The sequence below is a fragment of the Halteromyces radiatus genome, assembly GCF_025201355.1.
Source record: "Halteromyces radiatus strain CBS 162.75 chromosome Unknown BX664scaffold_4, whole genome shotgun sequence".
NCBI lineage: Eukaryota > Fungi > Mucoromycota > Mucoromycetes > Mucorales > Cunninghamellaceae > Halteromyces > Halteromyces radiatus.
Window position 1 is genome coordinate 647,231 of NW_026251690.1, and position 22,648 is coordinate 669,878.

Sequence of the window (22,648 nt, forward strand, 5' to 3'; positions counted from 1 at the left end):
CCAGAGGTATTCAATTGTAAATTAGGTGTTTTGTTAGCGTCGTTGTTGCTGTTTGTAGAAGGGTGAAGATGAGAATTATTGTTGTAATTATTGATATTATTGTGATCTATATCGTCGTCGTCGTCATCTGAACCACTATCTACTGATGAAGTCCCACCACCTCTAACTGAATCGTTAACAGTTAAAAAAGAAGATGAAGCTTGATGAAAGTCTGATGGAGAATTATCTGGAAACGGGGTATTTGCTGAAGTTGATAATTGGGAAGAAGATGGTCGTCTACGAAAAAAGGCACTGAAAGAAGATGTACGTTGTCGACTGGAACGTTTCTTTGGAGAAGACGTATTATATCTAGCTGTAAAGGATCGTGTTAAAGAAGTTTTTGACTTTAATTTTCTGTCGTCGGATGAAGTCGACATTGGTATTCGTAGTCGAGTGGTAAATAGATATAAAAAAAAAAAGTAAAAGAAAAAGGAATATAAATAGAATAAAAGGGATATAAATAAAGAGAGGTAGGAGTGATTAAAAAGAGCGATAGAAAAGAGAGAGCAAAAGGGTTGCTCCCTGTATTGAGTTAAAGGAAGCAGAAAAAAAAAAAAAAAAAGGAAGAACCTCAAAATTTGGAAATATCAAAAAAAAGATTAAAAAGCTACTAGATCTTAGACGGTGATTGAAAATGTTCAAGAGGTTTCCATTTTTGATTCATGAACAAAGGTTGTACAGCCTTTGCGATTTTGATGCACAAAAAATATTACATACAAACTTGTATTATATATATAAATATTAAAGTACAATGTATACGAAGCATGACGCATATCATAAATCTGTTTATTTATCATACTGTAAAACTAATAATTATAAAACACTGACTATATAAATAGTAAATCATCTACACACATTACCATAATGTCAACGTTAATAAAGATGCAGGGACTAGAGCTACTGAATAGACATTTTACCGCTCTTTCTGTTTAATGAACTGATTGCCTTTTATTACTTTTGTTCCTTTCAACACAGTCTCTTTTCTTGTATCTATTGGATCAAAAAAAAAAATCATTATAAATCAATATCTACATATTATTACTTTTTCCAAGTGTCCTTTATACAAAGAAAGAACAAGAGTGAGTGAAATGGTTTGAAATCCCGAATTCACTTTTTGCATAAAAGAAATACACTTCAAAAAAAAAAGACTTTATTTTGAGAATAAAAGAAATAAAAAAAAATATACGAGAGGGGTTACTAGACTAAAGAGCTACAAAAAAAAAAAGATATGGTTGATTGCTACACTTGATACTAAAATTTTGACCATATCATTTGACATCTACAATAAAAGACCATCTTCCTTCTAGTAATCCCTTCGCGGTATCTTCCAATAGAATTTCACGACGATGTTTGACATACACAGCCTTATCCAAAACAGCCTGTCGTAGTTGAGCTATTTTTTCACGTTCCAATGGTTTTTCCAAAAGTTCTGATAATTGTTCCGTAGCCATTTCCAAATCCCGTTGATTATCTTCAAAGATTGCTGTTTGATTTGTTTTCGAGAGATAAAAAGCAAAAGCATAAGTCCATTTCAAGGTCATTCGACATTGTACCGTGATATCCACCGCCTTTTTCAAAAATTGAACTTCAATCCATGATAGGTCACTTGTTTGTTGCATTTCTTCCATTTTCTTTTCCGTTTTTTGATAAAGATCTTGATCCAGTTTAGCAGATTGTTCATGATTTGCATAACGATTATAGTACTATATAATAAATAAAGGTTTTTATTTATTTATTCATAATATTTATTATATACTTACATGAAGATACCTTTCCAGACTTAATCTTGATTGTGTTTGACTTTCTCTCGCTTCAGAGCTACTTCTTTCATCAAATCGATTACAATTGTACCAAGAAGTACCATGTTCAGACCAAGGACCTTCAAAAAAAAAATAGAACGATTATTCACTTTTGTATTTTTTAGAAAAAAAAAAAAAAGAAAAGAAAAGATAGATACTTACCCATACACACCCAACAAAATTCATGACGACATTTCCGACAAGTCATATGATTGCAGCCACCGTTCTTTTCAATAGTAGAATGACATTTTGGACATTCTTTGGTATGAGCCGAAATCCAATTGGCAGTTTCCGAATCGTCTAAACATTTTTGTAACCATTTCTTGACAATAGAGCAAATAGCCGGTTGATGATCAGGTAATCCACAACCAAAACAAAAGACATCCCCACAAGCACATTGAACAGTAGGAACAATAGAGGTCAAGGAAGTACTTGGTACATGACATTCCACAGCATATTCACAATCAGGGGCAGGGCACCATCGTAAAAAATCGTTGTCATCTACAAATGTTCGGTTCAGCAATTCCCGATACCTTGCCCATGTCTTGTCATCCACCACTTGTTGTACGGTAGCTTCATCCACAATCACATTGCATTTATCCTGAGGGCATTCTATCCTTCGACTTTCTCCATCTTCCTTGATTTTCTGTGTCAAATATTGTTGATAGCAATTAATACAAAATCGATGCCCACATGCCACAGCAGCAGTAGCCAATGAAGCATCATCATCGCAGCAAATGTCGCAAGTAAAAGGTTGTTGTGTTGATGGAAGATCTTTGGCGAGAATGATAGTGTGTTTGGTATCATTTTTGTTGTAAAAGTTTGACACACCGGCCGATCGCAGTACGTTTTCGGGCGCATCCATATATCTTTCAAATAATCGTTCCTTATTCCACCTGAAATAGCGTAGTAAAGTTGCTGCATCCTTTGATGGTAATCCTGATAATATATAATGATCAGTAACCCTTGTTTTTGTTGGTTAAAAAAAAAAAACTCCTTTTTTTTTCCCATTTTTTTTTTCTAACAAGATAAGCCCCATGATATCTGACCAAGAAAAAAAAAAAAAAAAAAAGAAACTTACCAAGAATAGTTGTCACTTGTTCAATTTCCTTGTTTTGACTATCCACTAAGTTTCGTACACTTTGTACGGAGAATTCCACTTCATATGCCTTGCGTTCATGTTTCTCGGCAAAAGCACCATCAAAAGCCATATCATCTGCTTCATCGTTATCTACAAACAAACAAAAAAAAAAAATGTCAATACTAATGATATATATTATCAAGTCCGAAACTATGAAGGTGTCATACGCAGCAATAATTATTATTTTTAAAAAAAAACTTATTCGTCTAACAATGTAAACAATAGGTAAAATAATGACATTGAAAAAAAAAAAAAAAAGGATACAACAACTCAGCCAAAAATCAATCACTCCCACTTTCTTTCCCCCCAACCCCTTCTCCCTCTTTCATATAGACCAAACAAGGTAACATAAGAGCCAAAGAAAAAAAAAACCGAATGACTTACCTGATACACTAAGGGAACTTGCAAAATCAGAATCACTATCACCATCCATGATATCATCAGTATCTACCTATAAAATACAAGAATATATATATTAGTTAATATAATGAAGGATACTATTTTTATCATCTTACACCAATCCCGATGTCCTTTTTATTATTATTACCATGAAATCATCGTCATAATCACTATCAGAGGCCATATTTATATATTATTGTTTTTAAGATGTATACAAAAAAGGAATAAAAAGAAAAAAAGAGAAAAAAAAACAGTATCGAGAATGATTTCCTGTTTTCTTTTTTTTATTCTTGTCTTTTGGGGAAATCAATAAAGAAAGAAGAGGAAAAGAAAAGAAAAAGAGAGAAAAAAAAAACAATGCGCTGGAATCATAGGCGCAGAGCTTTCTTTTTTTTTTTCCATCTCAGCCAAGAAGTGGGAAAGCAAACAAAAGATGACACTGGGTTTCAATAGATGGGAGAATTTTTTTGCTTTGTACACTCAAAAAAAGAACCTTCTCCCTTGCCAAAATGATAGATTTAAAGTTGACTTTCATCTCCTATCATCACTAGTAGTATACAATAGATAATCATCAATTATTTGAAGAGAAGGAGTATTTGTTTAAAAGGGGGGATGTTTAATTAACCATCATTGTTACTTTCATCCTTACTTTCCTTTGACTTAAACGTCACACTTTTCTTTTCTTTTTTCTTTTTTTTTTTTTTTATGTTCCAATAGTTTCATCATTATTCAAAAATCACGTTATTATAATTTAAGTAAGATAAAAGATATATGGCGTCAGTGGATCAACACTTGGTGATCTGATCAGCTGATATTTTTTTAAACAATAATAATAATAACAATACCTACCCATGGAGCTTTGATCAAGTTATTTATATTAGCAAATCTTTGCATTGCATTAATGAAACAAAAAAAAAGGTATAAAAGACTGGATTTTTCATCATATGAGTGTAACTTGGATCATATGGATATGTAGATGTTCAGATCTGTTTTGTTACACAAATAGAAGAATCATTAATGCTGTATTGTTATTGTAAATGGCTTTACAAGTTCATATTTGACAACAATAAATAAATAAAATATGGGAATAAAAGATATAATGTCAATGTTTTATTTTTCATACAAAGTGTGCAGTAATAATAAAATAAAAATAAATAAATAAAATAGAAACCAACATCTACATCATAAAAAAAAAAAAAAAAAACCAGATTACTTTTTTCTATCTTTTAAACCCAAAGTAAGAACAGTTCCATCAGTGCATCCGTAAAATCCCAAGTTTTTGCTGTTAACCATTACAGTTTGTTGAATGGATAATTTTTGTTTCCCATATGGCATTCCAATTTGTGAAGTGATCCGTTCCTTTACTGTTGATATCATCATTGTCAATGGTAAATCCGTTAGTTCAATTGTTTGTCCATTCAGGTTCCATTCCGGCTTTTCTGGGTAATTGATTGTTTGTATCACCAATCGAATAGTGGTCTAGCATAACAAAAAAAAAAAAAAATGGTGAGATATGGGTCATTCAATTTCCATTTATATGCAAATTCACTTACAGGAGCATTTGATGGGGCCCACGTATTATGTGCGATTGCTGCAGGAGGAGGAACTACAGTACTAGGTGTTGGTAATGGTACGTTGTCAAGTTTTTGTCGTTTAGCTTCACTTTGTGCAAGAGAATCATCTTCCACTTTCCGAATAGCAGCTGTGGTTGCATCCATAGTTGGTGTAGAAGTAATAGTAGCAGTGGACGTGTTGGATAATTGTGATTCATTATACGTATTCGGTAATTGACTGGTAAATGCACTTGCTGATGTGGTAGAGGGTAGATTTGTACCTGTTGCCATATCGGTTGAAGTTGAACTAAAGATTAAGAAAAAAAAAAAAGGAGTTAGTGTATATATTACATCTAATAACAAAAATATCAACTTACTCGAATATAAAACCATTTTTATCACTTTCATTTTGTCCTCGATTCCATGATTCTTGTAATAAACGTTCTCGAGCAGATTCTTCTTCGGCAATCTTTTTCCCAATTTCTGTTTCCTCTGAACCAAAGATATCTGATCGGTAACCAGAAAAGTTTTTCAAAATCTTGGCCACATCGGTACCTTCCTGTAACAAATTACTGTCGCGTAACTTGGCTTCCTGGGCAAGTTTCTGTTCTTTCCATTTGGGATCCAATAATTCAATTCTCATATGTTCATCCATTTCAGTAATAGGAATAGATTCACCACATCGTGGACAAATTTGTGTTTCTTGAACAGATTTAGTTTGTGGACCGAGCTTGGGTTTGTAATCAGTACGGATTTTGATAGGGGCAGCGAGATTTGGAGGTACAATAGGTTGTTGAATATCAGGTTGTGGTTCTTGTTGTTCTTCTGGTTCCAATTCTTTCTCTTCTGTTGGTTGTTCAATAGGTTCACCACCCAATTCCTTGTTCAATGCCTTTTCCTATTCATAAAAAAAAAAAAGGAAGAGTCAGCCGGAACCTTTTTTTTTTTATTTTATTTTTGATAATCAACTTACATAAGCGCCAAAGTCTGGTATTTCTTGCTCATCCATAGCAGATAAAGAGGCCATACGTCGTTGAGCCAAGGACATACTTTCCAATTCTTGTAAACTCATAGGAGCTGGTAAGTTCATCTTTTCATCTTCAGCAGTAAATTCTACAGTTTCTGCCACGACAAAGTCATGCCAATCAATACTTGCATAGGCCACTATTAAAATAAAAATCATATTGTGAGTTATTCATTATTATTATTATTATTTCCTTTACTTGTTCACTTACATTTTTCCTTTTCATCTTCTTCAGCTCTCTTCTTCTTTTCCCGTTCATCCCAAATGGTCCATTCCACACGTTGTTTTATTCGATCTAGTAATAGTGTTCGGCTGTTGTTCTTTGATAATTTCTTCTTGATGTCTTCCGGAGGCACCAACACTTTTGAATATTGTTTGATCAATTCGGTAAAGTATGGGAATAAACTATGAGTAGGTCGTAAAAAATCGAATTGAAAGTTGCGTGATTCACGTTGAGCAAGTTGACTGATAAAATGCCGACCGTTTCGTGCTGCAAATCGTGCTGTGAGTTTGATGATATCGCTAAGAAAAATAAGAAAGTAAGTTTTATGATAAGTGGAAAACGAAAAAAAGAAAAGAAACTTACAGATCTTGTGCTGACATTGCAGGCATAGGGACAGAAAATTCGAATGAATCAGGCTCAGGAGGAGCTACTTCCACTACAGGTTGTTGTCGTTCTTCCTGTGGTTGTTGTAATTGATCTACTGTGTCTGGCTGTATCGCACCATTTGTCATGACACCTAATCAAATTATAAATAATTATTAATTTCAATAAAAAAAAAAAGAAAAGAAAAGAAAAGAAAAGAAAAGAAAAGAAAAAAGAGTATTACCAGATGCAGATCGTGCTTCCCGAAGTTTATATTGATAATAAGCGTGGTACGGGTCGGTAGGATTCATAAAACAAAAGCGAGGATTGTGTCTTTCATTTTCACGAATACGTTCTTCAAGTTGAGGACCTTTGTTTGCTAAAAATTGAGCTGCTCTATCGACAGTTTCTATACAATAACAAAAAAAGTAGATATATAAGTATAAAATGGAAACAAGGATTAGTTATATTTCTTTTACTTCTAATATCAGGAGGAGGGTAGATCATGCCAACTAAAGGAGCCGTAGTAGTTGTTGCCTCATTGGCTTGTTTTGAACTATCTACATTCATTGCTGTTGGTTGTTCCACTGCTGAAGCCATCTTGGTTGACTGAAAAAAAAAAAAACAAAGTGAAAGAAAGACAAAAAGTGACGAAAAAAGAAACAACAGAAACAATTTTATTTGATTTGCCCAACTGCACGCTGTCACATCGGAGTATCAAATGTAAAGAGCATACGAAACCAATACATTTTCTTTGACATATTATTACAAGACATACACTTTATATATAAAAACCAATAAACTAAAACAATATCTATACAATCTATTTTAAGCCTTATATTCCTTCCATTTCAATTTCAATCCTCCACGAATTTCAATTGGCTTGCCGTCCTGAATGGTTCTTCCTATAATACAAATCATCAATTATAAACACATATTCCCTTTCAACAAGAAAAAAAAAAAAAAAGAAAAGTTTATAATTTTTATACCTTTCAATACTTGTACACCCCAAGCACGACCATGAGTAGTTCCCTATAACATATTTAAGTATATCAGAATTGAGAATAAGTTCATATAAAAATATAGACAAAGAAAGCAACATAAAAGGATATACTTACAGGCTTCAGGTTCACTTTAGTAACTTCATAATAACTGTCCTTCAAGCTAGGATTGTTGATATATTTAGTAGGTGCCTAATTCAAGTAAAACAATGTTAATATTGTAATAACAAAGAGTTTATTTCAACCACAAAGTAAAATTACAAATGAATAAATGAACTTACCACCCGGGAACCAACACCTTGATTGGGAAGAGAACTAAGTACTTGATACAAGTTTTTACCGGATCTTGATTTAACAGCTGAAGCTTCAGTTACTGCTTCAAATAATACACGAGTGAAAAACATATTGAAGACGAAAAGAAAGAGAAGCAGAAAAAAAAAAAAGTGGATGAGTTTCAAAATTAAACATTTCAAAAAAAAAAAAAAAAAAAAAAAGAGAAATGTACCTGGCAGTCACCGGGCAACTTTTTTAGGAAAATCGTAACGAATAACGGATTGGGATGCACCTTCTTCCTGGTGTACTGTACGAATATATACTACTCTGAAACTTCCTTTACATTGACAAGTCAGATCGATTCTATGCTACAGAAGAAGAAAATCCTTATCAATGGTTACGTAACATGGATCTACTACGAAAAGGTGTTCAAATGAGCAATAAAGATATTACTTTGGTGGCATCTACGCTAATGAAAGGAATGGCGCTATCATTATCCAACACTTTTGGCATCATCATTGGAAATTTGTATTCGATAATCGTCCTTTCAACACCGACAACATCATTCGTTCCCCAATAAACTCAATATCCATCTTCGTGTTCTTCAATGTAGATTAGTTTGCCCCATTGATATAGCTGCTTTTTTTATATGCAATCAATAAGAAATAGGTTTTTATTTACCAATTAAATCAAATTATCCAAACTATACAAACCAATAAAACAATTGGAAAACGAACTTCATGATAGGATGCGTTTTCCCTGTTTCCCGTCAAATTGTAAAGGTTTCCTCTTTTAGCCTTATTCTTTTTTTTTTTTTTTTAATCAGCCACCTTTTTATCTGTATATATCTAGCTAGTTATTACCTCCTTCACTTTGTCAAGAAAACTTTTTACATCCTTATATAAAAATCAATTGTCAGGAGCTCACTACTATCCAAAAAAATGGTCATGCTTTATTGTAAGAATGTGATGATCTAATAATCAATACTATTCTATCATCTAAATTTCTAGTCTATCATCATATCATCATCTGCAATCATTAGATCCAAGTTCGGTATTCTTCCATCCGGTAAACAACCAATAGGACAAGGTTTCCAACTTTTTTCATCATGAAGAGTCCAGCCAGATTCGGAATGGATTCTTGTGTCATCAAATGTAAGTGAAGTGTCATCAATACCCAACTATAAAAAAATAAAATAAATACATCAAGCCTTAGATATCGTACATTCTCTTTCTTTATACCTTTTTCTTCAGTTGGGTCATTTGTTGTGTCAGAGCATCCAGTTCTTCTTCCATTGGGATATCCATAGAATCACTGGATTTGTTTGTATCATTTGATGTAAGTGTCATAGAGCGATCAATATAAATAATAAAGGGTGTCAACTTTTTGCCAAGAATAGGATCGGCCACCATGATGGATTGAAGTACGCTTCTTGAACTATACACAGATAAATAAATCAATAAAAAATCAAACTACTACACCATTTTTTTTTCTTTCTTCCTCTTCTATTTAGAACTTACTATGTGTTGGGTTTCTTTAAACATCCTTCCAATATATCATTCAATACACTTTGATCGAATCTGTTATTACCAGTTTTTCGATAAACACAAGATACAAAATACCGTAGCCAGCATGCTATATAATATATTTATATTCGAAACCAAATGATAGTCAGTTAAAATGGCACAGTATCATCATATTTCTTTTTTTTTAAAAAAAAATTTACTTATTTTTACTTACTTAGAGTCAAAAGATAACTTGTTTGTTTGAATTTTTCTGATTCTTGATCTTGTTGCACTACGTTAGACTATCAAACAAAAGAGGGATTTCATAAGTACGAAAAAAGAAAGAAGATATAATTATGGCGTATATTTTACCATAAAAGAGAATGATTGTGAAACATTTTCAGATAGTTTAAAACCATTGTCAATATCAAGTCGATCTAACATAGCGTTGACCAGATTGGTTATAAAATTTGGATATTCTTTATCGAGTTCCAATAATAATGGCATCCAGAGTTGAATTAGATCTTCAGAAATAGACATTTTGTCAACAGAAGCTCGTTTCCTACAAGAATAAAAAAAAATTAAGATATAAAATAATGATTTAATTCATTTTTTGTTTTTTACTTTTTTCCAGCAGGTACGAGTCCACCAATTTTCAATAATAATGGAACAATGCTATCATTGATGATATCTTGTGATAATCTATAAGTCAAGTTTGATATAGTTCTTTCAACTTCAAGTCGATCTTTCGCTTTGGGTTTGGGATCTACAGAAATAGAAAAATGTTAATACAGTTAATCATATATATGAACACCTACTTTTTAAAAATGCTTTTCTTGTTTCTTTATATGTAGTGAGTAATTGTGATAAAACTCGCATCAATCGATCATCCACAGCATCTAAAGTATCTGGTTGAATTTGAGCACTCCAATACGTATCATATAACCATTGTAAAGCCTATATAAATAGAATTAGTTTCTTTGGTTCATAATTTTTTTGTTGTTTTCTTTTTACATACCTGTACACTAGCTTGACGTAATGTTAATAGTCCTGGAAGACCTTCATGAGTGGCAGCATGTCGAAGTTCGACAAAGTGAAGAGGTAAACCAATTTGGTTGGCAATATTGAATAATGATCTTGCAAAATAACCTTTTTGTTGAGAATCTTCCAAGATATTGACAAATCTATTGAATATATGATAATCATTTTTTATAAGTTAAAAAGAAAGGATAGTTTATATATATACCTTGTAAGAACACTACTATACAAAAGACGTAATTCGTTTTGTGAAAGAGTTGGGTATTGTTTTTCCTTTTGTTCTCGTAGTTGAAGTTCAATCAAATCCATTGTTGCAGTAATGGCTACAGGTATTTTTCCACGACATTGCCAAGCTTTTAACTATATAAGAAAAAAAAGAAGGTGAATAGTTGAGTTTTTATATTGTTTGTATATATATATATTATTACTCGATCGACACCAAGTTGAACAAGATCAGGTCGTTGAGACACGTCAGAATATAACCATTCAAATACTTGAAGAAATTCTTGATTACTCGTCCAAGGAACAATACGTGGTGTACGAAAATGACGACCCATAATAATAATAATAATAAATAGTATAAAAGATCTAAAGGAAAAGAAAAAGAAAATGATGCATTTTTTTTTTTTTGATGTCTGTTGGGCCGACTTTTTCCTCCAGTCACATTTCAGTTTTTTTTTTTTTTTCTATTCTTCCTTTTCTTATACAAATATCCACTTTTCCCCTTCCTTTTTTCTTTTCTTTCTTTTCTTTTACTTTTTTATTACAACAACACCAAAAAGAAACATGTCTAAACGATCAGCAGAACCACTTGAAAAAGATATCCAGTTAAAGAAGCCACGAACTACTGACAACCATTCACCCGATTGTCAAGATCCTGATTGTGAAGGTTGTGATATAGGTGAAGTAGAAATCTCTTTTATTAGAAAGAATGATCAAGGCGAAGAAGAAAACGTATCAGTACAACCAACTGGTCAAGAATTACTGACTATGGCAAAAGAAGAACAAGGTGATACGGATATGTCACGAAGATTATTTGATATGGCTTTAGAACAATTTGAAAAAGAAGAACAAGGAAAAACTGGAGAAGGTTATGCTCAATGTTTGGTTGAATTAGGACGTGCTTTAAACGTAAAAGAAAGTATACAAGAAGGTTATGATATATTTATTGGAAAAGAATCATCAAAATTTGTACAACTTTGGCAGGCTCGAGCTGCTCTGGCTTTGGCTCAATCTATTCGACAACAAAAGAACAAGACCTTTGAAGAACTCCGACTGGACCTTGAAGATACTGATGGTGAAATAGAAGATGAAGTGGCATTGGAAAAATTAATAATGAAGGATCAAGTATCAAAAGAAGAAATCAAGTATTATAAAGAAGCTCTTGGTAATTTAGATAAGGTAACCAAAAAAAAAAAAAAAAAAAAAGTGATGATCCTTTATTGATAATTCCATATTAGATTCTTTCACAACCATTTGACAACCTTGATGAACAAACTTTATTATTGGCCCGACAAACAATGCATGATATTCGAGAATATGGTGAAACATTAGAACAACCTAACCATGAAGAACATGTTGCTGTCCTTTTCGATACACTTATCCGATATATTCAACATTTCCCTTATGAAAATGACGATAATCTATTGACGTTATGGGGAGCATCTCTATTACATCGACAAAAATTCGTTCAAGGAAAAGAAAAGGAAATGGTAAAGAAAAAAAAAAAAAAAAGAAAAAAAAAAGAAAAAAAAGAAAAAAAATTAATATTGTTTTTGAATAGATTTGTCAACGTGCTGAAAAACTTATTCAACAAGCCAAAAACACTTATGTTTCAAAATACAATCAAGAAAGTCCCCTGGGTTGGGAATTGGTAAGTTCTAATTGTAGAATAATAAATAAGAAAAAAAAAAAGACGATATTTACCTTTTTCTATTATATAGTATGCTATGCTAAAGATGACTCAATCCAATATGGCGGAAGATGAAGATCAAATCTTGGAACTTTATGATGAATCCATACAAGCATTCAAAAAAGCTCTTGAACTGAATCCAGGTAATCATTTCTATTTATAATACTAACAACTATGCCTCACTCACTCTTTCTTTTTTTTTATACCAATAGGAAATGAAAAACTACAAGAAATGTTAGAACTTCTGGGATCTACAGGAGAAGAAGAAGATGATGATGTTGAAGAACAATGAATGACTAGTTTAGACTGTACAATAATCTTTCACCTTTTTTTTTTTTGATTATATTATTTCTTGAATAAAAATGACATTGTATATTTATTAGTATTGTTTTTATCATTAGTTGGCTTCATATATATATATATATAATTGATTGCGTCTCATCACAATAAGAATTTAATGAAAAATCACATAAAATTTCTTCTTACAATGGATACACTATTAGTTTTGATATGATTAGAAATTTTGGAAAGATAAAATAATACAAAAAAGGATAATTCATTCGATCTATTTTTTTCAGGTACTATCTTAAAAAGTACAAATAAGAAAAAAACATGCTGTCATCCAATTCACGCTCAGATTCGCTTTTTCTTGGTTGTTGCTTGTCAAATGAATGCTGGTACAAAAAAAAAAAAAAATATTCAATTTTTATTTCTTTCTTTTTCTCTTGATTTTTATAAAGATGGAAATCCCGCAAATGGAATTATGGTTTGAAAGTGCATTTGATTATTTAAATACTCATAATGTTTCCGTATCAAAAGACAATAAACTCAAGGTAAGTCATATGATTGGCTCATCAGAAAAGTAATGTTGTATACTCAAGTTCCTTTTTTTTTAATACAGTTTTATGGATATTTCAAGCAAGCCACTACGGGGGACTGTACGATCTCAAAACCAAACTTGTTTGAATTTGTGGCACGAGCGAAATGGGATGCATGGCATAGTCTCAAAGGCATGTCATCAACAGCTGCCATGGAAGCCTATGTAGAACTAGCTGAAAGTTTGAATATTGGATGGACGCGCAATGGAGAATATGCATATGAAGATAAAGGGAAAGACAAGGTAACTTGATATAGAACGAAATATCAAAAGTAAAGAGAGGATTGAACTCAAAAAGTTTACACACCTTCTTTTTTTATTTGTATTTATCGTCTCTAGAAAGATATGGACGGAACAGGCAATATTCTTAGTTCTTTGGCTCATGGTGAGGAAGACGACGAGGAACAGTAAGTAATGAATAAAAAAAAGTTTGATATGTTATGTATATATGTTTGCTGATATTTCGTTGGTTAGATTGACGGATGATTTAATTGGATATACCAAGGCAAACAATCTGAACAAAGTACGTGAACAAGTCAAAGAATTCAAGAAGCCCGTTGACACTAAAGATGAAGAGGTAGGCATCAAAGTGAATGTTATATAGATGCGTTCAAATTTGACTTTGACCATCATATTTTTTATTATTATTATTATATTTTTTTTTTTTTTTTTTTTTTTTTTTTTTTGGTGGTAGGGATTGACAGCTTTACATCATGCTTGTGATCGTGGGTATACGGATATGGTTAAACTTTTGATTGATTTGGGTGCAGATGTGAACGCGTTGACCAATGATTCAGAAACTCCATTGCATTATGGTAGACTCAAAAAAAAAAGATTGTAGTATGGTTGACTAATGAATGGATGTTTCATTTTTCTTGTATAGCATGTGTATCTGAACAAATGATAGTGGCTCAACAATTATTAGATAAAGGATGCGATATCAATTTGAAAAATAATGACGGTGAAACTCCCTTCGATGTAGCCGACAGCAGTTTTGTTAGTCAATTGATAGTCAATTAGCTTGTAATTAGAAACATCTTCCTATTCAATTATCTCCCTTTTCTAATGATGTACCATATTCGATATCAATGTTTTTTTATTTATTTATTTTTGTTTATTTTTGTGAATAAAATATCGTCATGATTTCAATCATAATATCAAATGTGGGTTGTTTTCTAGATATGTAGACAGTAAAAATGGCAAAAAAAAAAAGTAACAAAATAATTGGGGAATGTAGTTGCATAAAAAAAATAAGAAAAAGGTGTGTGAGTAGGGGATGAATGCAATGATGTGATGATGATGATGATAATAAAATATACAATAATAAGATCTAAATAGAGTACGTCTACTTGTTGAAACGAGCATGGTAAAAAGAAGGAGGAAGGTTTTCCAAAACACTTTCTTTGCGTCGTTCCACCATGACCATAGAATTCTTGTCAATAAAGTCACAATGTAAGATTTGTTGATACGATACAGTAAGAGAAACATCCAGTGAAGAGCGTTGTTTTTCATTGACAATAGGAGCATTGTTGTTTGAATCCACTTGATCCGCCTTTCGTTTGTGTTGATTGCCTTTCTTTCCTTTGGAACTTGTTGACATATCCACCTTGGCCATAAATTGACTACCATATAATACAATATCATTCTTGTTGGCAGGATTATATATCACACCTCGAATTCGATCCCGTTGACGAGCCAATAATGAATCCTGTTGATCCATATGTTTTTTAGACCAGCTTGTTTGACATTTATGTTCGACATCATAGATACGGAAGGTATTATTTGCATAGGCTACAAGTAGTTCGTTGGGTCGAAAAGCGTTGAAAGATAATGTTGTTTGAGGGAATGACATTCTTGGGACAGTGAAGTGACGCTGCAAGATAAAAAAAAAAATGATGATTTATATTAACAAAGAAGTTTTTTTTTTTTTTTTTTTTTTGTATTGTTTCTTACCTTTAAACTATCTAAACTGAAAACATATGTATTACCATGATCATCTCCTGTCGCAAGCCATTGTCCATCTTCACTAACTGCAATATTGATGACTGTACCAGTAGAGTGTTGAGAATGAGCATCTGGAGTATGTTGTCCAAATTCAGCCAAAACTTCAAATTCACCTTGATCCCAATGGGATAGATCAATAACAAGAATCTTGGATTCTACGGTAACCACAATCAGTTTATCAGAGCTTGGGGTAAATACCACATGATGAGCGCCAAGAGCTAGGTTGTTCTTTGCCAAGTAAGCTGCAAGAGAGAGTTCAAAGCTACGCATTTTCTTTACTGTCAGTTGACCAGATTCTTCATCCTACAAGCAATTAATAATAATATAATAGAATGAGAATCGATCATCATAGAAATAAACGCTATCCTCTTCTTACTTACTTGATGTTGTAAGCTGAATAGTCGAACATTTTCCACATCACAAGCAGCAATCCATTGAGCATTTTCAGATAAGGCAGCAGAAGTGATATAACAGTCATCCTTGAGTTGTAGTTTTGCTAAAAATTTATGAGGTACATACATATCGGGAATAGAGCCTTTTGTATCGAGATCAAGAGGTCCAGCTATTATAATATCATTATTGAACCAAAAAAAAAAAAAAAAAAAAAAAAAAAAAAAAAAGGTTAAATCATTTTTCAATCTCATACCTAATATTCTTTCAATTCAATCATTTACCTTGTCCTAACCTCCAAATGGAAATAGTATCAAATATTTGAGCCATCACCAATTTATGAGATTTTGAGATAGACACCAAATATTTACGAGCAAAAGGCGGTAAACGGTTTTGAATCAAACGGGGGAATTCCATAGCTGGAGATACGACTAATTCACAATCTACACCACCAGAGACAATAGAATTGATTCCAGGTCTTTCATCCAAAGCCAAAGTACGTACATCATGATAATGATATCTACGATTTCCAACTGTTGTCCAGGTACCAGGAGCAGTTTTCTTTTTGTCTTTTTGAGATTGTACCCGTTTACAAGAGAGAAGCTTACGATCTACACCAGAAGAAAACACCATATTGCCATCACGAGAAACAACTACAGAAAGGATATCAGCAGCATGTGCCTTGATCGATTGCTTCATTGTACCAAGTTCAGAATCCCAAAACATCAAATGTCCCAATGAATCACCAGAAATAATTGTGTTGTGCCTAAAGCAAAAAAAAAAAAAAAAAAAAAATCAGTCAATGCTTATTCTCCATCAACATTTTTTTTGATGCTTACTTTGTGGCTACTACACTCCAAACCATAGTGGCTTCTTTGTTTTTTTTATCAACTGTCATTCGATGAGTAGTACGACCGTGTTGAACATTCCATTTGCGAACACTACTATCAGAACCACCAGTAACAATGTAACTATCATCAGGTCCCCAAGAGATTGATAAAATACGGCCTAATAGAAAAGAATGAAAAAAAGAAAATGTCAATTACCTCTGTTTCATTAAGATCATTTTGTTTTTGTTGATTACCTTTTTGAGATTCAAAGCTTCGAATATATTCCAATTGATCATCAGAAATATCAAATAAGCGAATACAACCATCTTCACAACCAGCTGCCAATCGAGTACCATTACTATTCACTGCCAAACACCATACAGAACCACCATTTGAATCCACCGTTTTCTATTCCAAAAAAAAAGGAACTTAAGTACACAAATACTATCATTATTTCTCTAATCTTACCTTTGCTGTTAAAGTGACAGGATCCCATTCAACAATATAAGGATTCAAACTTGATGAAAATAAACGTGGAGGTTGAGCAAGTTGTTGTTTCAAAGCGTCTTCCATTTCTTTGGGATCGTCGTAAGTATCAGTTGATACAAGTATTGATTGATGTGCCCATACAAGACTTTCTACAGATTGACCATGACCACCAGGAATGACCTTTTCTAAACGATAATTCCAGCGCGGATCCCATAATTCAATATCCCCATTAGCACGTCCTACTGCCAGTTGTGTATGTTTGACAGATGCTGGAGTAAAATCCATCGTATTAATGGTGGCTGGTTGATATTCTACAAAACGACATCGATGAACTTCCATTCTTTTTCTTGTTTATAGAATGATCGAAGAGAAGACTAGAAGGAGGAGAAGAAGAAGAAGAAAAAGAGAAAAAGGAAACTGGGGAAAAGGGGAAAGAATGGATTTCGGGAAAAGAGAAAAAGAAGGAAAAGAAAAAAAAGCGAAAAAAAAAAAAAAAAAAAAGAGGTAGAGAAAAGGAAAAATAAGCCACCAGTCCCGAGCATAAACAATTTCCATTTCCGATAAAACTTTAATTTCTTACAATTGCGTGCTCTTAACATTTCTCTTTCTCTTTCTACCTTATAGCATTACAAGTATTGTTGGATGAAATGATGTTATGGTAGATGTTTACTCATATATATAAAAAAGAAAAAAGCAAAAAATGTAATAAATTGAAGTAATCATAAACTTTTTATTTTGTTTTACAGGAAAAGCGAATACCAGGACTGTTTGACAAGGCTACTAATATCTTACATTCCCATTCACCCGTATCTGCCGCCATTTGACTCAAGCTTTCTACATAATCGCTATCAGGTGAATATTTCCAATGAATAGTCAAAGTTTCTAATGTTGGTTTGGACTGTAGAAGTAACTTGAAGGTATGTAACTGTATCTTATCATCAACTTGACTGATATCGAGATGTAAAAGGTGGTCAAGAGGCAAGATGGACAATTGGATGAGATCTGCATCACTAATTAACCAATTACCTTTGTCTTCACTATAGGAAGGGGATGATAAGGAGCGAATCACTAACTTTGTTAATTCCGGAAACGATATCAACAATTGGTGGAGGCACTTGGTTTGGCCAGGACGATAGTGCACAAGATCGATCTCTCCTTTAAAACTTGTGATATTGGTGGTGGTATCTGCGGTCAAGTAAGGTGACACAAGGTAATAATCAAGCGAAATAGTGGACGAGTGGGGAAAGTAGAGCATGAGATTAGAGATAAAAGTAGCAAACGTGTTAGAGGTGCTTGAACACAACGATGATGGTGATGATGATAGTAAAGACATGGACTCATTCCTATTTTCTTCTCTTAGATAGGCATATCCTGTATCTATGATTCCTAATAATCCCTGAAGATCTTCCAAAGTGTACTGGTGGGTGAGTTGACTGGTCAAAGCGATATCATGGACAAATTTGGTAGCAAAGGAAACCCAATCATTTCGATGTAGACGATCAACAACATCATGAAGGTTTTCCACGGTCTTCAATGGTAGATAATTCCAAAGTAGTGGAAGAACGGCTCTGTAACAAGTCTGACAAGTTTGTGCAATTGTGCTTTTGGTCTCTGGTGTACTATACGTTGCTATAGAGATAATTAACTCGGTTGGAAGGTATTGTAGCATTGGATTGGGGGGAAATGATTTAATAGTAGATAATGATATTTTAGAATAGACCTAGTATTAGTGATTATATCTTAGGAAAGTGTTATGAATCTTGAAAGTATAATAAAAAAAAAAAAGAAATAATGATCAATTGAAATGAATTTTGAATGTTGAATTTATATCCTCTCCTGATATTCATTTCATTCGAAATGTTTCAAGCGTTCAACTTTTTGTCCGATATCAGGAACCAATAAGACTTATAATGACAGATAAAGGATAAATTATCTTCATTTTATTTAGGTGAATGTGATTTATTGGCTCCTATATAAAAGATCATCATCATCATCTTAAAAAAAGTCATCAATCAATAGGTAAATTTACGATCGGATTTTCAAAATGAGCATCAAGTTTATTTTTTAAAGGGAAAAAAAAAACTTTGGTTGATAATTTTAACAAGTGTCACTAGGGCAGACACCATTATTACCGATGAATCTGAAGGAACTTGCATCAGCATTCAACTTATGGCATACGAAGCTACCAAGAGATCCTGGATTAGGCCATACGTTGGGATCACAGGCAAACTGACAACCACATTGACTGTTGCCTACAGGAGTATAGAGCAAAGCATAGTTCCAAACAGAATCGCCCTTGAAATTGACACTGTTACGACCAGATTCGCCCAAGCAGCCAGGGTTACCAACAGCAACCCATTCACCACATCCAACGGAGCAATTATCATCATCACAGAATTGAGCCCAGGCGTCAGCATTGATGCCAACAATCATCATAGCAAGAGCCAAGAATAAAAAAGCAATTTTTATCATCATTTGTTATTTTGATATATATGTATAAGAAAAAAAAAGAACGAGAACATCATCTTATCACTTCTTTTAAATACTCTTCTCATAACCAAGATAAACAGGTCTTCATTTCCTTATTTGTCATCTTTAAAGATACTATCTATAGAATAAATAAATCCATAATGCATTAACCCTTGTGACTATATATCAATCTTTCTTTTTTTTTAAAAAAAAAAAATGTTGTCACACTAAATGATCATCATTCAGTCAATGCATATTACTGTGTTGCAAGTGTTACTCTACCAGAAGAAACTAAGATTGGATTCCACTCTCTGATATGGCAATGATCGTACCATACTCTTCTTAGAATAGCGTGTGTAAAATAAATTTAGGCTTTGAGTCGAACCCGATCGACAAAGAAGTGTGGTAACCATTCTTCAATGCTGAGTAAGAATCTATCATCAATTGTACTCTGGACTGAATGTGACTGAAATGTTGATGTTGTTTCATAATACTGAGCACTCTATTGACGACAAACGGCTGTCATCAGAATATCTGCTGAAATAGACCCGTAAAAAAAAAAAAAAAAAAAAAGAACGGTAGTACTGTTCTCAAGTATGTCAGGATATTCGGTTGCTGCATTTTTTTTTTTTTTGTTCGACGCTACTGGTAACTTTGATCGATCAATCATGATGCGTGATTATCATGTATCGGAAGAGGCAATTAAAAACGACTGATGACTCCATGACGGAAAGAATTTATCCGATAAAAGACATAATAGGTATAGCAATGTATACATATTTTGATAATTGGTTACAGGAAATGACCTTCGTCCTCATCAAAAGAACATTTCATGCATGTTACTCAAAGTAGAAAATATTCTCCCAAAAAGGAAAACATGTTCTTGTCCTTTTTTTTTTTTTCTTCATTAATAGATGAGCTCAGTAATGTGTAATTTACTTATCAGTATTCACTATCATCCATTGTCACAAATCATACCATTATACCATCATGAAATTACCATCATCTAATTACCATCATCATATAATATTGTAGTCATGTCCATCATCCTAACCACCAAAAAAGGAGGAGCAGGAAGAACGACACTGTTTCACTTTATGCGAATTATTTTTACAGACAATTACTACTAGTTCAACATTATGATTTGATTTACCCTTTTGAAGTGAAGAAAAAAAAAATGAAACGTGATGATGATGGCTCGGTGCATCGTTGTTAATCAACCTCGAAATAAAAATAACTCTTTTTTTCCCATCAGGAAGAGTAATTACCTTTTAGATCTCTCAGCCAACACCAAGGTAATTGGACAATCCAACAAAAAAAAAAAAAAAAAAAAAAAAAAAGGGAGGGAACAAAAACATCCTTAAAAGGTAAAATAATAGGACATCATCAAAGCCCTGATGGGCTTCCACTTTGTCCCGCGCGGCATCACTTGCCATATCGGGTGTGGCTGTGTCGAAATTTAATTTTTCTGCAAAACTAAAAAAAAAAAAAAAATTATGATCAACGCATGAACAGGTCATCCCACCAAAATAGATGACAAGTTGAATGATTTTCGATGATATGATTTAAAAGAATAAGGGGAATGAATGGATGATACCGTATAACAAGGATTCATCGTTCAGGTACCAAGTTTATATACAATCGTAAAAAAAAAAAAAAAAAAAAAGTGATAAAGGACAATGGCGCTTTCCATATGCATGAAAATCAAGGGTCGTCGGCTTTGAAGAGGCAAGGTGAGCACGTAACATTACGAATAGATCTATAACAAGTAATAGTATAGAAAATATTAAAAAAATATCAAAAGAAGAGATTGTGGTCAGACTGGCTTAACTTTAATCTATTCATAGCAACGTCAAATGGATATTTATGGAAAATAAATAGTAGAGAGCATTTCCATTAATTTGATTTTTTTTTTCTATATAAATGAAACCATCTTGAAAGAATCCACAATCATCAATTCACTCAAATCAATTCATTCAAAACAAATATAAATCATCATCATCATCATGAAGAACCTTTCTTTGATTGCTATCTTTGCTCTTATTGCTACTTCTATGGCTGCTCCTTCTCGACGATCTACTGGCCAAGACTGTGAACAAGCTACTGCTGCTACTTGTAGTAATGATTATCAAGTCACTAAAGATTGTTGCGCTGCTACTCAAGGCAGACCTATCTTCTTCAATGAAGCATCTCACGAATGTCAAAATATCTTTGGTAACGGTATCAATTGGGATAAGTTTGCTGCTTGTTGTACTTCCCGTGGAACAACTGGTCAATGTTAAATAGTTTAGATGATTCTTTTAAAATAAGCGTTGTATTATATCAAATAAAAAATTGTACCTTTTTTTGATTTTTTTATGTTATGCTACAATTATGATTGGTTGTTAATCTTTGTTTTAGCCAATCAGGTTTGAGTAAATGGATAGCTCGTCTTCGCTTTAAAACTCCACGTCCTTTTTCATATTTCCATCCTTTTTTTTCTTTTCTTTTCTTCTCTTTTCTTTCTTTGCCCTTAATTCCTTTTATTGTTTGCGATGTCAATAGATTGATTGTTAAAAGTTAACCAGTAGACAATTATTGTTAAGGTAATTCAAAAACAAAATCAATATAACGTAGATACAAACTTAGAGAATAATCTTCCCTATTTATCCTTTTTTTTCCCTTCTTCCTTAGTTACTAGACCCAACCCTATTCTTATCTGGTCTTTATTGGATCTATGATACTTTCTATTATTTGACAGAAACAACTATATTGTAAAAGGAAAACATCGCAGTGAACTGTAATTAAACTAATCTACTTGTTTTTCTTTTTGTTTCAAGCAAGATACGTTTCAGTGTCCAAGTAAGAACAGTCATAATCCATGATATCATATTATCTTGGTATGCTGCCTTGTTTCTTTTCATCTGCCTGTTTTTTTTTTTTTTTTATCTTTGTTTTACTATGGGACTATTAAACTAACCTTTATTTTCTCAACACTTTCTGACTAGATTGGATTATCCTATTGTACCATTTTTTTTATTAGACACTCTTTGAATGAGTATGAATGGACGAGCTTACTGTTGATTAGACTGGATGGATAGATGGATAATGGGATATGGATAATAACAAGGTCAATGGATGGATGAATAGATATATAATAGGATCAATCGGATGATATGGAAAATAGGATCAGTTGGATGGATGCATGGCAGAAATCGACAGGATGGGCTTGCTGTAGCTTAACATCACTGGCAAGTCAATGGATGCAACGAGATCTTTTTTTCATGGTCCCTTCTTCTGGTTTGGATCGACTTCTCTCTCTCTCTCTCTCTCTCTTAAT

At 32.9% G+C, this 22,648-nt stretch overlaps 10 protein-coding genes across 10 annotated transcripts; 3 read left to right on the forward strand and 7 right to left on the reverse strand.

Moving 5' to 3' along the window:
• Positions 1-1,167: 1,167 nt before the first annotated feature.
• BX664DRAFT_331697 (uncharacterized protein) lies at positions 1,168-3,749 on the reverse strand. The gene is made up of 6 exons (XM_051545187.1): positions 3,527-3,749; positions 3,364-3,430; positions 2,920-3,069; positions 2,001-2,777; positions 1,800-1,918; positions 1,168-1,742 (listed from the first exon to the last, which is right to left on the reverse strand). The coding sequence occupies exons 1-6, from the start codon at positions 3,560-3,562 to the stop codon at positions 1,308-1,310; spliced, it is 1,584 nt and encodes a 527-aa protein (XP_051399749.1). The 5' UTR covers positions 3,563-3,749; the 3' UTR covers positions 1,168-1,307.
• An 813-nt stretch (positions 3,750-4,562) lies between these two features.
• BX664DRAFT_331698 (Pre-mRNA splicing factor PRP21 like protein-domain-containing protein) lies at positions 4,563-7,167 on the reverse strand. Its single transcript, XM_051545188.1, has 8 exons — positions 7,021-7,167; positions 6,786-6,950; positions 6,542-6,695; positions 6,167-6,477; positions 5,905-6,095; positions 5,309-5,829; positions 4,932-5,238; positions 4,563-4,857 (listed from the first exon to the last, which is right to left on the reverse strand). Exons 1-8 carry the CDS (start codon positions 7,139-7,141, stop codon positions 4,588-4,590), a joined length of 2,040 nt encoding a protein of 679 aa, XP_051399750.1. The 5' UTR covers positions 7,142-7,167; the 3' UTR covers positions 4,563-4,587.
• A 26-nt stretch (positions 7,168-7,193) lies between these two features.
• On the reverse strand, positions 7,194-8,034 carry BX664DRAFT_385492 (uncharacterized protein). Its single transcript, XM_051549253.1, has 4 exons — positions 7,824-8,034; positions 7,660-7,734; positions 7,531-7,573; positions 7,194-7,446 (listed from the first exon to the last, which is right to left on the reverse strand). Exons 1-4 carry the CDS (start codon positions 7,944-7,946, stop codon positions 7,370-7,372), a joined length of 318 nt encoding a protein of 105 aa, XP_051399751.1. The 5' UTR covers positions 7,947-8,034; the 3' UTR covers positions 7,194-7,369.
• Positions 8,035-8,739: 705 nt separating this feature from the next.
• On the reverse strand, positions 8,740-10,934 carry BX664DRAFT_385493 (Las1-like-domain-containing protein). Its single transcript, XM_051549254.1, has 10 exons — positions 10,787-10,934; positions 10,567-10,718; positions 10,339-10,504; positions 10,139-10,277; positions 9,945-10,086; positions 9,693-9,882; positions 9,556-9,622; positions 9,336-9,450; positions 9,057-9,252; positions 8,740-8,995 (listed from the first exon to the last, which is right to left on the reverse strand). The coding sequence occupies exons 1-10, from the start codon at positions 10,913-10,915 to the stop codon at positions 8,822-8,824; spliced, it is 1,470 nt and encodes a 489-aa protein (XP_051399752.1). The 5' UTR covers positions 10,916-10,934; the 3' UTR covers positions 8,740-8,821.
• A 105-nt stretch (positions 10,935-11,039) lies between these two features.
• On the forward strand, positions 11,040-12,637 carry BX664DRAFT_331708 (uncharacterized protein). The gene is made up of 5 exons (XM_051545189.1): positions 11,040-11,759; positions 11,819-12,070; positions 12,142-12,231; positions 12,302-12,413; positions 12,483-12,637. Exons 1-5 carry the CDS (start codon positions 11,145-11,147, stop codon positions 12,560-12,562), a joined length of 1,149 nt encoding a protein of 382 aa, XP_051399753.1. The 5' UTR covers positions 11,040-11,144; the 3' UTR covers positions 12,563-12,637.
• Positions 12,638-12,998: 361 nt separating this feature from the next.
• BX664DRAFT_331711 (acyl CoA binding protein-domain-containing protein) lies at positions 12,999-14,302 on the forward strand. The gene is made up of 5 exons (XM_051545190.1): positions 12,999-13,103; positions 13,172-13,390; positions 13,487-13,554; positions 13,622-13,724; positions 13,842-14,302. The coding sequence occupies exons 1-5, from the start codon at positions 13,011-13,013 to the stop codon at positions 13,986-13,988; spliced, it is 630 nt and encodes a 209-aa protein (XP_051399754.1). The 5' UTR covers positions 12,999-13,010; the 3' UTR covers positions 13,989-14,302.
• BX664DRAFT_279566 (quinon protein alcohol dehydrogenase-like superfamily) lies at positions 14,303-17,267 on the reverse strand. Its single transcript, XM_051541448.1, has 7 exons — positions 16,840-17,267; positions 16,626-16,779; positions 16,381-16,549; positions 15,826-16,307; positions 15,532-15,713; positions 15,101-15,454; positions 14,303-15,020 (listed from the first exon to the last, which is right to left on the reverse strand). The coding sequence occupies exons 1-7, from the start codon at positions 17,197-17,199 to the stop codon at positions 14,493-14,495; spliced, it is 2,229 nt and encodes a 742-aa protein (XP_051399755.1). The 5' UTR covers positions 17,200-17,267; the 3' UTR covers positions 14,303-14,492.
• Positions 17,268-17,479: 212 nt separating this feature from the next.
• On the reverse strand, positions 17,480-18,819 carry BX664DRAFT_331714 (uncharacterized protein). The gene is made up of 2 exons (XM_051545191.1): positions 17,904-18,819; positions 17,480-17,777 (listed from the first exon to the last, which is right to left on the reverse strand). Exons 1-2 carry the CDS (start codon positions 18,527-18,529, stop codon positions 17,591-17,593), a joined length of 813 nt encoding a protein of 270 aa, XP_051399756.1. The 5' UTR covers positions 18,530-18,819; the 3' UTR covers positions 17,480-17,590.
• Positions 18,820-18,948: 129 nt separating this feature from the next.
• BX664DRAFT_279568 (uncharacterized protein) lies at positions 18,949-19,340 on the reverse strand. Its single transcript, XM_051541449.1, has one exon. It carries the CDS (start codon positions 19,333-19,335, stop codon positions 18,958-18,960), a length of 378 nt encoding a protein of 125 aa, XP_051399757.1. The 5' UTR covers positions 19,336-19,340; the 3' UTR covers positions 18,949-18,957.
• Positions 19,341-21,281: 1,941 nt separating this feature from the next.
• On the forward strand, positions 21,282-21,692 carry BX664DRAFT_331718 (uncharacterized protein). Its single transcript, XM_051545192.1, has one exon. It carries the CDS (start codon positions 21,336-21,338, stop codon positions 21,609-21,611), a length of 276 nt encoding a protein of 91 aa, XP_051399758.1. The 5' UTR covers positions 21,282-21,335; the 3' UTR covers positions 21,612-21,692.
• The last annotated feature ends 956 nt before the right edge of the window (positions 21,693-22,648 follow it).

What these genes read in the sequence shown, in the direction of transcription:
- BX664DRAFT_279566 (XM_051541448.1), bottom strand. Translation starts at nt 17,199, where the DNA reads ATGGAAGTTCATCGATGTCGTTTTGTAGAATATCAACCAGCCACCATT. An exon ending in TGGAGTGTAGTAGCCACAAA is followed by an intron (nt 16,308 to 16,380) that starts GTAAGCATCAAA and finishes TTTTTGCTTTAG; the next exon opens with GCACAACACAATTATTTCTG. An exon ending in TCAGTTTAGATAGTTTAAAG is followed by an intron (nt 15,021 to 15,100) that starts GTAAGAAACAAT and finishes TTTATCTTGCAG; the next exon opens with CGTCACTTCACTGTCCCAAG.
- BX664DRAFT_331708 (XM_051545189.1), top strand. Translation starts at nt 11,145, where the DNA reads ATGTCTAAACGATCAGCAGAACCACTTGAAAAAGATATCCAGTTAAAG. An exon ending in GTCCCCTGGGTTGGGAATTG is followed by an intron (nt 12,232 to 12,301) that starts GTAAGTTCTAAT and finishes TCTATTATATAG; the next exon opens with TATGCTATGCTAAAGATGAC. An exon ending in AGCTCTTGAACTGAATCCAG is followed by an intron (nt 12,414 to 12,482) that starts GTAATCATTTCT and finishes TTATACCAATAG; the next exon opens with GAAATGAAAAACTACAAGAA.
- BX664DRAFT_331714 (XM_051545191.1), bottom strand. Translation starts at nt 18,529, where the DNA reads ATGCTACAATACCTTCCAACCGAGTTAATTATCTCTATAGCAACGTAT. An exon ending in CGCTCCTTATCATCCCCTTC is followed by an intron (nt 17,778 to 17,903) that starts CTATAGTGAAGA and finishes ACAGTTACATAC; the next exon opens with CTTCAAGTTACTTCTACAGT.
- BX664DRAFT_279568 (XM_051541449.1), bottom strand. Translation starts at nt 19,335, where the DNA reads ATGATGATAAAAATTGCTTTTTTATTCTTGGCTCTTGCTATGATGATT.
- BX664DRAFT_331697 (XM_051545187.1), bottom strand. Translation starts at nt 3,562, where the DNA reads ATGGCCTCTGATAGTGATTATGACGATGATTTCATG. An exon ending in ACAAGTGACAACTATTCTTG is followed by an intron (nt 2,778 to 2,919) that starts GTAAGTTTCTTT and finishes ATATATTATCAG; the next exon opens with GATTACCATCAAAGGATGCA. An exon ending in ATTTTGTTGGGTGTGTATGG is followed by an intron (nt 1,919 to 2,000) that starts GTAAGTATCTAT and finishes TTTTTTTTGAAG; the next exon opens with GTCCTTGGTCTGAACATGGT.
- BX664DRAFT_385492 (XM_051549253.1), bottom strand. Translation starts at nt 7,946, where the DNA reads ATGTTTTTCACTCGTGTATTATTTGAAGCAGTAACTGAAGCTTCAGCT. An exon ending in CTAAAGTGAACCTGAAGCCT is followed by an intron (nt 7,574 to 7,659) that starts GTAAGTATATCC and finishes AATATGTTATAG; the next exon opens with GGAACTACTCATGGTCGTGC. An exon ending in GGGTGTACAAGTATTGAAAG is followed by an intron (nt 7,447 to 7,530) that starts GTATAAAAATTA and finishes TTTGTATTATAG; the next exon opens with GAAGAACCATTCAGGACGGC.
- BX664DRAFT_331718 (XM_051545192.1), top strand. Translation starts at nt 21,336, where the DNA reads ATGAAGAACCTTTCTTTGATTGCTATCTTTGCTCTTATTGCTACTTCT.
- BX664DRAFT_331698 (XM_051545188.1), bottom strand. Translation starts at nt 7,141, where the DNA reads ATGGCTTCAGCAGTGGAACAACCAACAGCAATGAATGTAGATAGTTCA. An exon ending in GCAATGTCAGCACAAGATCT is followed by an intron (nt 6,478 to 6,541) that starts GTAAGTTTCTTT and finishes TATTTTTCTTAG; the next exon opens with CGATATCATCAAACTCACAG. An exon ending in TACCAGACTTTGGCGCTTAT is followed by an intron (nt 5,830 to 5,904) that starts GTAAGTTGATTA and finishes TTTTATGAATAG; the next exon opens with GAAAAGGCATTGAACAAGGA.
- BX664DRAFT_331711 (XM_051545190.1), top strand. Translation starts at nt 13,011, where the DNA reads ATGGAAATCCCGCAAATGGAATTATGGTTTGAAAGTGCATTTGATTAT. An exon ending in GAGGAAGACGACGAGGAACA is followed by an intron (nt 13,555 to 13,621) that starts GTAAGTAATGAA and finishes TTCGTTGGTTAG; the next exon opens with ATTGACGGATGATTTAATTG. An exon ending in TTGACACTAAAGATGAAGAG is followed by an intron (nt 13,725 to 13,841) that starts GTAGGCATCAAA and finishes TTTTGGTGGTAG; the next exon opens with GGATTGACAGCTTTACATCA.
- BX664DRAFT_385493 (XM_051549254.1), bottom strand. Translation starts at nt 10,915, where the DNA reads ATGGGTCGTCATTTTCGTACACCACGTATTGTTCCTTGGACGAGTAAT. An exon ending in AAGAAAAGCATTTTTAAAAA is followed by an intron (nt 10,087 to 10,138) that starts GTAGGTGTTCAT and finishes CTATTTCTGTAG; the next exon opens with ATCCCAAACCCAAAGCGAAA. An exon ending in TTAAAGAAACCCAACACATA is followed by an intron (nt 9,253 to 9,335) that starts GTAAGTTCTAAA and finishes ATCTGTGTATAG; the next exon opens with TTCAAGAAGCGTACTTCAAT.